Source organism: Oryza glaberrima, chromosome 5 (genome assembly GCF_000147395.1).
Source record: "Oryza glaberrima chromosome 5, OglaRS2, whole genome shotgun sequence".
Taxonomy (NCBI): domain Eukaryota; kingdom Viridiplantae; phylum Streptophyta; class Magnoliopsida; order Poales; family Poaceae; genus Oryza; species Oryza glaberrima.
In genome coordinates, this window is record NC_068330.1 from 16,200,531 (window position 1) to 16,211,951 (window position 11,421).

At 38.6% G+C, this 11,421-nt stretch overlaps 1 protein-coding gene across 2 annotated transcripts; it reads left to right on the plus strand.

The window, feature by feature from the left end:
- The first annotated feature begins 3,477 nt into the window (after positions 1-3,477).
- LOC127773998 (putative NAD kinase 3) lies at positions 3,478-11,421 on the plus strand. 2 transcript variants are annotated; one of them, XM_052300257.1, is made up of 11 exons: positions 3,478-3,879; positions 4,210-4,363; positions 4,481-4,609; positions 5,938-6,116; positions 6,853-6,966; positions 7,095-7,189; positions 7,425-7,531; positions 8,274-8,347; positions 9,321-9,399; positions 9,930-10,237; positions 10,738-11,421. In XM_052300257.1, the coding sequence occupies exons 1-11, from the start codon at positions 3,862-3,864 to the stop codon at positions 11,041-11,043; spliced, it is 1,563 nt and encodes a 520-aa protein (XP_052156217.1). In that variant the 5' UTR covers positions 3,478-3,861; the 3' UTR covers positions 11,044-11,421. The 2 variants fall into 2 exon arrangements, with proteins under 2 accessions (XP_052156217.1, XP_052156218.1); XM_052300258.1 differs by lacking the exon at positions 10,738-11,421 and having other exon boundaries at positions 9,321-9,429; positions 9,901-10,009.

Genomic DNA, 11,421 nt, shown 5'->3' on the forward strand with positions numbered 1-11,421 from the left:
CGCACGAGGGGAGCGGGAAGGCCGGCTAGCTCGCGCCGCCCTGAGCCCACGCGCCAGCCGCACCACCCTCCGGCGGCGCGCGCCACTGTGGGCGGCAGCCCTAGCGCCGTCCCTGTGCGAGAGCAGAGAGCGAGAGGAAGGAGAGAAACAGAGAAGGAGAAGAGGGGAAAAGTGAGTAGGTGCTGACAGGGACACCCTGACGTGTGGGGCTCGTGTGGGTCCCATACTGAGTCAGTTGCCACGTCGGATAAAACCGGAGTCAAAACCACCAAGGGAACTATTTTACACTGGTTTTGTAAGTTAAGGAATGCGTTGTATCCGGTTTTGCGGTTGAGGGATGATTTTGTAACTCGATGACAAGTTGAGGGACCTTCGGTGTACTTTTTCCATCGGCATCAAAGCCGGGCTCTCCTCCGCACTGGAAAAAGTGTTGTAAAATTAAATAGCTCTAAATATATAGAATAGTAGTACGGTAGTACTTTTGATTACAAATCTGAAAATATCACTTTTATTAAGAGACACGGTATATACGCGGTGCACATGCACTGAGCACGTATCAACACAATTAATATATTTGTTAATTTATTAGACATACTATACTATGTAGCGGTATAGTTAAAACACGTTCAACATTAGTAATTTTTATTGAAATAGAAATCATCGAGAAATATCCTTATTAAATCTATTTGTAAAATTTTTAGGATTAAGTATTTGAAAACGATGTAATTCACAAGAAAAGGTTTACTATATGAATAGTGTGTTTTAGTTACTATTGTACAGTCTGAGTGCATTTTAGCGCATCGGTGGACAATAATAGAAATATGTTCAGCGTTTATCTAGTGATGTTGTTTCGAAATATCAAATCTTAAATTTATTTTTTATATATATGAGAATGGAGGTGGTACTCTAAAACGTATGATCCATTTGAAGATATTATATTACTTTCGCTGATATTTGAAAAATAAAATTTAAACTTTAAATGATCGTTTACATCGTATTTTCTCCATGAAAATTAATTAGCCTCATGCATGTCATATAAATTATCACTTTCTCATGCATGAGATGAGCGCATTATTGTCTGTACAGCCGGTTTGGTGTATTTTGTTATGTAGAATAAAAAAGGGCGGGGACAATCTAGACCCTGTAGCAAAAAGGATATGCACGTTACTACTGATTTAGACATCGCACTATAGTTCCACGGTATATGGATTTCCTTTTCATGAATAGACCACTCTTGGCAGCTCAATTATGTAGTGGATCCAGTGGTGTTGGTAGCCAAACTGACTGCAACCTTTTATGTTGGTATATTTCGTATATATGGTTCTGTTCTTGCCATGTCAACGGTATCTTTGATATTTTTAGTTCAACTGGTACTATTCATTTGCATCTTTCCTTTTCATTTCTCATAAGACTACATCAGCTTAATTATTTGCAGCTTTTATATGATTGGCCAAAAATATAAATTAAATAAAACATATAAAGTCAAACCGCCTAGCTACAAAGTAAATCTACCATAAGCCTTATTCGTACTAATGTGGACTTTTTTGTAACGACGCACATGGCTTTTATAAGTTAAGCTGACTTTAGTCTTTGTTTGGCACAACTCCTTATCTTTTAATTTTTTGGATTGGATATTACTAGCTCTAGAAATGTATGGATCTGGATCTTCATTATTGATAATATTTAGGTAAATCATCTTATTTTTATTTTAGAGAAAATATGAAATTTTAAACCATAGTAATTTAATTTATAAACTTCAAATAAAATGAGAATATGAGATATGAGGCCGTGCAAAAAACATGACCTTATAAAACCAAAATACTGGTTATGGTGGTATATATGTATTTACGTCATTCGTATAATGGGATAAAATAATGATGTTTTCTACACATAGTCGAAGATTACATGCCTCTTCCGTTTCAAACAACTTTTCCATTTGTTAACAGTGAAATTTGGTAAGTCCGGAGTAGTCATCGGCTTAGAGTCAGCATCGGCTTCGAAGTCCTGAGATTAGCCGTTGAGAGTTGTCAAGTCGTCAGTTGTCGGATTCTTGCTATATTCGGTTAAGGAAATTGATCTACTAAAGGAAGCTTATCCAGAAGAGACCGAGTTCAAAGAGAATGCGGCATGGCAAGTTATCTATTAATTATAAATAGTTTGTTAGTTTCCTTTTATCTTTAAGAAAGTATGTTTAGTGTCCTATAAGGACTTTATCTTTTCCTTTTATCTTTAGGAAAGTTTCTTTCTTGTCCAACAAGGACTTATATCAACCCATGGGTATAAATATGTACACCCGGGGTCTATGTAATCTATCTTTATGATCAATACAATTCGGCGCATCGCCACCTTTTACTTTTTCTATTTTATTTTATCGTTCGGCGGGACTTGGCACCTGACGCGGGCTGCATCGGTGTTCGATCTCCGGCTAAGGGGTAAGTCCAATGTTCCGCCGGCCCGGGCAATTGTATCGTTTACGTCGGCGTCGTTCAAGGTTGCATCAGTACATTCGACCTCTTGGATTGCTCTAGTTTGGATGATATATTTGCCTACCTATTTATCATATGTCTCTGTTAATCTAGTCTTAGCATATCAATTTAGCTCTATCGGCTGCTTCTCGTTTTAGGGTTTCTGCCGGTATCGGCTAAATCGCGTTGCTAGATTAGATTAGCTTAGACATCTACCACCCTGAAAACTCACTCAATGGCTTGATTGTCTAGATATTATGTTTCTTTTCATACTTAGTGCTACATCAGTTAAGTTTGATCTACTAAATCGTGCTTAGAACCATAATCTTTAGCCTGCTTCTTGATTGCCAATAAGGGTTTCATCGGGGTTTTAGCCGGTGAGTTATCTGGACGTTGCATCGGCTCATAAGGATTGCATATACATATAAGTTGAATTTAGCCGATGACAACAAATGTTTCACTGTTTAATCTAATCTTGTGAATTTCATGACATCGGACCTCCAGCCGATGTGTGCTTTAACCTTCGGATCGATGCTTATTTATCATATCATTATTTGCCGATTGGTTTATACTGGATTATACTGTTATTTTATTACATCATCATCAGCCGATTGCCTTTATATCATTATCTACATTGGACATATAGCCGATTGCTTAAACCCTATCGCTATTGGCTAGTATCGGCATCGGCTATCAGCTGGAACTACTCCATCAGCTTATCAGCCGATCGGCTGTTTTGATAAACTATTTGCATATTTTGTCAGTTGCAGGATCAAACTGACTGGCACGCCCGCTTCTCATCAAGATTTGGACCTGCACAGGAGCTAAGCAGATCTCCCAGTCCAGTGTGTTCGATTTTTTCGTTAACACCATTCTAACATTCTAAATAATTCTTTTTAGAGATGTCTTGTTGTAAATAAATTGAAACGGAGGGAGTAAAAACGTAATTTCAAACAACAAATTTTACATGAACTCTATATATACCGTGGAAGCTAAAAGGCCCAGCCTGCCCATCAGTTTGTCGCGTCCATCCATCCATCCATCCATTGCGGGCCTTCGATCCATCCCCAACCGCGCCACCCATCCTCGCCGACGCTCGCGCAGCCGCACCCGCACAGCGCCGCCGATCGACCCCGTCGCGGATCCGCGCGCCTCGCCGCCGGCGAACCGCCGTCCGCCCCGCCCCGCCCCACCGCAGTGCCCGCGCACGCACTGCCCCCCTCGTGCCGCAGCCCGCAGTCGGCGACGGTCCCTCCTCCGGTGGCGGTGATCTCGTCGCTGGACGTACGGTGCTTCGCTCGACCAGCCACGACAGCGCGGGCCCCGCGTGGCCGCGTCGAGGGTCCCTCCCTCCCTCCCTCATCCACCTCCAGGCTCCCCGTCGCCGCCCGAGGCTATGGATGGCCGGCGCTTGGTTGGTACCTCTGCTTTTGCTTTGCTTAATTGCTGCTTGGAGTGGAAGGGAGATTCTTGGGTCGGTGTAGATCACATCATCACTTCCAAATCCCAAATGTGCAGATGAAAGTAGTGTTGTTGTTGGAGATGGTACACTTAAAAAATGCAGTTAAACGTGCCTGCAAAGTTCTCCCGAAATTTTCTGTTTTACCTATAGTATTCATAGTTACAGTGAAGTGTTCACCCAAAAATAAAAAATAAAAATAAAATCAAAACATAAGATTTCAAATTAATATATGTTTTCCTTGTCAGATTTCCTGTTTTCTTAATGGTGTTTTGTATATTTTAGGATTGTGATGGGAGAGTAAACCTTAGTGTGGCTACCTCAGATCAGACCTTAGATAGTTCAATGGAATCAGAGAGGGCAGCTTATGCGTTTCTTCCCCAAACTCCAATCAAGTCAACCGATGCACACCTCGTTGAGTTCTCGGAGGCTATGAGAGGTGATAATACAAACACTTAGGTGTCATTTGAAGCTTTTCACTCTATTGTTTAATATACTTGTGCGTGCATGTACCATACTGATGGGCACAACATGACTCACAATTTGCATGTGGAAGCTGTTGCGAAAACATTGCGACAAGTTGCAGAAGGGAAAGCTGCTGCTCAAGCAGAGGCAGCTGAGTGGAAGCACAAGTATGAATTAGAAAAGGCAGTCAAGGCACACAGGCATAATACTGTAACCAAAGGTCTGATTTACACATTGAAGCTTCAGTTTTACTATTTCTTCATTGCTGTTACCAGACATAAATATGCTAAGAAAGTGGTTGACTCTTAGTTTGATATCATCTTGCTCGAAAAGCTGTCAACAAATAAGAGCATGATCTCCATTTCATTTTCCTAAGATTTATAAATTGCTGATCCCTATCCTGTAATATACCGGTATGCATCTGAGTTTGATGGGCATACATCTAGTTTACATGGGAAGAAATAAATTACTGTGGAATCATTTCTACATGAGTATTGTGCAGTTTACAATTTTGAAATGTTAGATGAAGAGTGGCATGCAACATTTATGCTTCTGAATGCTCCATCACATATAGCCTTCAACACAATTTTTAAGATATTAGAATTTGTGATGATGATGGTGGTGGTTGTCTTCCCACCTCCCCTGAAAAATTGAGTTGGTGTAATCTTTTGTGACAAAGTTTATGCACATGCTGTGGATGATTGAATCATCCACGCGTGTGGTTTGTGCTAAGATCCTGTTTAACATAGAAACTGCACGAATCACTCATGCAGTTTTCATATTTAGAGAATTTCTACCGCACATTCGTTTTCTGAGTATGCAACTTGTGATATAGTAGTTTGTTCATCCGAGATCAGTTTCAGTGCACAGGTTATCGGCAGTACTATTTAATATTCAAAATTTGATTCATCATGATCATCATTTTCAGAAAATGAACCAATTCATTACGTGCCTTCCTAGTTCCTATTCTACCACTATGATTTTGTGAGCAAAATGCTCTAGAAACTTGCAAATAGGTCAGTCATGCAATTCTGCGAGCAAGACAATAAATATTAAATATCTCATCTTGGTTCTTGTTCTGTTATTGCCATTAGCACTGAAGTTCTCGTTGAAACCTATCTGAATCTCAAAATGACCTCTATATTAACTGTTTACCACCCAATAAAAGGTATTGGCCACCCTACATTCATTTTGCATCTGTGATCATGGAAATAGTCAACCATCAAGTATTATTTGTTGCTCAGGCAAGGATGTATATATATATGTCCTTGCGTTTGTTACATGGTTTTATGATTATATAAGTTGAGTTTTAATTCCTTCTAATCTTGTATCTTCAAATAAGAAGTCACAAGTGAAGAACTCAGCGGTAATTAACTCCATATAAAATTCTAAACATAGTAAACATATTACATGAGCAACCTTACAAATTACATCAAAGATTGGGTTGGATATACAGTAGTACTATTCTCCAGCTAATTAGCAAATTGATCTTTTTCTCTTACCATGCACATGGATTTCTACAATAAATATGAAGTGTAATATGTGCAGGCTGCAGTAACTGTGACAAGGAAAAGTTAGAGAAGTTGGCTAGTCAGCTGACATTGGAGACCACGTCGGTTGATCCAACAAGTTGCTGCGGAAATCATGAGATCTGTTCACGTCAAATTCTCCAGGACGAATGCCCTGGAACTAATAAAATTTCGCATGACAAGATTGCTGCAAGAAAGGTATCCTTTAGGCAAGAATATCGAATACATTTTTTCTGCAACGGATAGTTACAACCCTGCTAGATGTTTTTTTTTATATAACATGATGTGCTGCTGAAACCAACTCACACCCAGGCTTCCATCCTTCTGTTAATGCCTAGAATAATGAAAAGGAACTGATAAAAATGTATTGAAGGATGAAATAAGTCAAATTGCTGGAAAGAAAATCTGGTCTTGTTCTGTCCGTAGGTTGGTCGTTGTTTTGCTGTAACATATCTGTTTCAGTATGTCTGCCTACTCTGTTATCTTGATCTCCTTATTTCCTGAACTTAGTATTGGCAGCTCAACTAATATCAAAAGACAATTGCTTGTATAGCTTGATTCACATATTCAAGACTCAACTAATATGGACGTGGTGAGTACCATCCTTGGTGAGGACTGAGGTTGGTACTTACACTGTAATGGAACCATGTTTGGATGGCCTTTTGTCTCTTTGTATATTATATATTTAGTTCATGAAAAATCTGTGGGCCTTTTTTGAACATTTACGATGCAATGTTGAATTTGCAAAATTAGATATTTTTATATCATTTGCTTGACTTCTTATTCTATATGCACTCAATATCTTCAAGTTGGAGAGAAATTTCTTCATGAGCACAAGTAGTCTATTATGGCGTTTTATTTTATTTTGTTACACCGAAAAGAGGAATATCTTCCAATCATAGCCAATTTATTAAGAAACACCTTTTTTTTGCAGGCACCATTTAAACTTTCATGGGGATGCAATGGGGATAATAATGGTCAGCACAAGCATGATTTTGTATCCTTCGAAAAAGGGGATATAACAACAGCTGAACGCAGCAATAAGCAGGTAGCTATTTGAGGTTTGAGCTATATGATCCATTTTTAAAAAAAATTGTCTTAACTAGTTGGAAATGATTGTTGGATAATTCCATTGCTGCCGTATTTTTTTAATGGCAAAAAATTACCGTGCCTCAGATTTTGCTAAAGTGGGAATCCCCTCCACAAACTGTTCTTTTCGTGACTAAACCTAATTCCAACTCCGTGCACGCTCTCTGTGCTGAAATGGTTAGGTATGTTTTCTTTCTGCTCTGTGTGCCAACATGGTCAGGTATGTCAAAGGTTTTATATTTTATCAATCATCTGAGTTCGGCATTAAAAATAGCTTCTTTTTTGTTTCTGGAACTTGTCCTCTCCTAATTTACTTATGTTAAGCAGATTTTGTTGATAAATAATGTTGCATGGAATTGTATATTTTTCATTCAATATCGTTGTTTCACTTGTGCTAATGTCTGCCGTTCTCCACAGATGGCTTAAAGAGCACAATAATATAAATATCTTTGTAGAGCCACGAGTTAGCAAGGAACTAGCGACTGAAGATTCATACTTCAACTTTATCCAAACATGGGATAATGGTAATTATTTTTGCCTATATTAGAATCATTAGACTTTGTATCTTGGAACGTCAGGGTGTGAAGAATATCTTGTCACAACCTAGATAACCTGATATCTGATTTATTTTTTTAAATATCAATAATCTGGCACTGAAATAAATGGTTATGGTCACTGTTTATGAGAATGAAAAGCAGTATGCTGTGATAATTTCATAATTTAAGGACTACATTGGTTCATTTAACTCATGGACAACCAATAGACATTCTCCTCTACTTTTAAGTAACCTGCTAAATTTCTTCTCATTGGCCCTTGCAATGAAGTTCTTCTTTCATACCTAATAACCCTTGCAATGAAGTTCTTCTTTCATACCTAATGACATGCTGCTGCTGGTGGCTGTGTGTTTGTTAATGTGATAAATTCATTACAGTGGTCTAATATCTACTACGAGAAATGTATCCTTTCCTTTAGCATTATACATTAAGTTGGTTAATGTTAATTTCCTTTACCGATAAAATACTAAAAAAAAACAGTCTAGTGTCTCAACTCTCAACAGTTGCTTGAGTTTCTATTAGTGCTCGAATGGATCGTCTATCATTAAATAGCTCCTTTTCTGTTGATGAGTTCTGTCAATAGAGTTCCCTTGCACTGTCTCTCTGTGGTTTAAAATGTCCCCATTCCATAATATACTTGTTTTGTTAACCTATGCCCTTAGAAATATGCCCCTTTGTTTTTGGTGTCCAACTTACTGGAAATCTTTGACAGATGAGGAAATGAAGACATTACACACGAAGGTTGATCTCATTGTAACTCTTGGAGGTGATGGAACAGTTTTATGGGTATGTGGTCCAAACTACATGACAATTTACTGAATCTGAATACTGTGTGGTTAATTTTGAAATTTAAGCTATAAATATGAGTTTGGAAATAACTAACACTCTGATGGTATACAAAGAGATGAAATGCCATCCAAGAAATGCTGATGGTCTAATGCATTTTGTCGATGCAAAGTTGAAACTAGTGTCTCACCTACTTGTGGATCCAAGTTTACCACAGTTCATTCACTAGGTTAGGAATTGTTAAAGGTGTTTTTTTTTTGTGATATATATATGTCAAACAATTTGTAACTTTTTTAAAAAGTTTCCTAACAATGTAGTTTTCTGATAATTCCGGAAAGTCTGTGCAGTTTCAAGAAATTTACTCATTTTCCGGGGCCTATTAGTATAACACCCAAAATTGGAACCAGTAGCATATAAAATGCTGGAAGCTGATTAATTGTCAGATATACGTACAGATAAACAGGCTATATGTGTGCAAAGTGATAGACCTAGAATATAGATTGTGGAATGCAGTTGATTGGTTGAATAGTGTTATGCACAAGAAGTGTACCACACTAATAAATATTGCTTGGCTGAAAGAAGATTAGTAGCTCCACTTCAAAGTTCAAATTGACAACAGGGATTGGGTATCTTTCTTTTTTTGAACGTAATACTTTGCCGCTTTTTTGGGATAGTTAGCAAAGTATAGTTCTGCTGTCAGTAGCATCAAGTTCTTGGAAACGTCTTTTGAGTAAACAGATATTTGAAATGTCCTTTCTAAGATTAATGCATGGACAAACTTTCGTTGCAGTGATCACATAGACCTAGTACCTAGTTATTATGGTTGTTTATAACAAATAATATCATGTTTTTCTTCTATGTGATATTTAAATAACTGCTGTCCTTGTTTTGTTGCTCTCTATGTATCATATTTATGGCTTGTCTCTTTTGTAATGTTCTTGAGCTAGACAATGCGTTAATTATCTCTCAACAGGCAGCATCATTGTTCAAAGGACCAGTACCCCCTGTTGTTGCGTTCTCTCTTGGATCATTGGGATTCATGACCCCCTTCTGTATCCTTAATCGTTGGTGTTGGAATCTTGGTAATCATGTTGCTAAACTATATGGCAGTTTCGCATGTTACTTATTATACCCAGTCCACAAATGTGTGCCATCTGTCTTTTCACAGTCGCCACTACAACACATTGGATATGACTTCTTTGAAAGAAAATATTACACTAACCAAAATAATAGAACTTATGTATTTTGAAAGTATTTTTCACGAAAAATCCAATGGCATAACTTTATGCACTTGATTAATATACTAGACATTAGAGATCCAAGTTTGAAAAGTGCCCGAGTGCCACACTTCTCTCTCTGGCCACACTTCTCTCTCTGTCAATGTGGCATAGGATATGCATGACATATTTGATCAGTCTGCAACTGGTCTTAGCTGGGTGGCCGTGTTTGGTATCAAATGTTCAAAATAATTAAAACTCTCTTGATAGCAAGATCATTTACATATTTCATGCTGGAGCACATTGTCGATTAACAATATCTTTTTGTCCATGGAGCCATGTTGATGCCCTTGACTTAAGCTAAGCAAGTGAGCTGTATCGTGAGTGTTTGGACCATGTGCTGAAAAGGCCATTTGGCATCACACTAAGGAGTCGTCTGCAGTGTCATGTAATCTACGATTCAGCTAAAAATGAAGTTGATACGGAGGAGCCAATTCTAGTGCTGAATGAGGTTACAATTGACCGTGGGATGTCATCGTACCTTACCTACTTAGAATGCTATTGTGACAGTTCTTTTGTCACACGTGTTCAAGGAGATGGGTTAATAATATCAACAACATCTGGAAGCACAGCTTATTCATTGGCAGCTGGGGGATCGATGGTTCATCCACAGGTACATCTCCACTCTACACTAGGTCTCTTGTCTTTGGAACTAAAATATTTCGTTTTTAGTTACTCCAAAGGTTTTGAAGTGAAATTATTCATGTCATGTTCTGTACTATGTGTAAATTGACCTACTTCCTCCAACCACAAAGGGACTTTGAACCTCTCCATTTGTCAACAAATATAAGTGACTTTGAGTACTACTTGCCCCCCTCTACTGAGGGCAACATGCCTGAACAGATGACCAAAACTGTTGCAAAGCTCATCATATCTGATGAAATGTAGTTAACATGAATAAATATCCAGAATTGGCTTAATTTTTTGAAAGAAAATAAGAAAGGTGTATTAATGTGCACTTTTTGTTACTTCCTGGTCAATGATCTTATCATATTTTCAACCCCCCCCCCCCCCCCCCCCCCTGAGGTGTATTTAAGCAAGGATTAGTTCTTCCGATTGTTTCTCATTTAAGTTATCTGTAATTTTGATGCTACGTTTTGCTACCATGCTCAGGTCCCAGGGATCCTTTTCACGCCAATCTGTCCCCATTCATTATCATTCAGGCCTTTGATACTACCTGAATATGTGACATTGCGTGTGCAAGTGCCAATCAATAGCAGAGGGCAGGCATGGGCATCCTTCGACGGCAAGGGCAGGAAGCAGCTAGGGCCAGGTGATGCACTCATCTGCAGCATTTCTCCATGGCCTGTGCCCACTGCCTGCCTGGTGGACTCAACAACTGACTTCCTGCGAAGCATCCATGAGGGCCTCCACTGGAACCTGAGGAAGAGCCAGTCGTTTGATGGCCCTGTTGCATGATCAATGAACTTCTGGTCTGGAAAATTCGATGCGTCTGTTGAATTGGTAGATGTGGTATTTCAAAGCATCTCCTCAACAGTCCAAGAGAAAGAGAAAAAAAAATAACCCTAATCAGATGTATGTACCTACGTCAGTTATGCCGTTAATTGTCTAACAGATCATCTCCTTTACCATTCTCTGTACACAAGATTTGTACTGTTTCTAGTATATTTTGGGCTTATAGGTCTGTGCAGAGTCCAAAGGCATGCCCACCATGTCCATGTAAAGCGCTTTTACATGATGAAGAGTCTTTGTACAAGAAGCAATTGAGCAGACTTCTTCACTGCTATTTTCTTCTTCACAAAAATATATGAATAAATAAATTAAATCTTCTCCATA

What these genes read in the sequence shown, in the direction of transcription:
- LOC127773998 (XM_052300257.1), top strand. An exon ending in GCATAATACTGTAACCAAAG is followed by an intron (nt 4,610 to 5,937) that starts GTCTGATTTACA and finishes TAATATGTGCAG; the next exon opens with GCTGCAGTAACTGTGACAAG. An exon ending in CTCTGTGCTGAAATGGTTAG is followed by an intron (nt 7,190 to 7,424) that starts GTATGTTTTCTT and finishes CGTTCTCCACAG; the next exon opens with ATGGCTTAAAGAGCACAATA.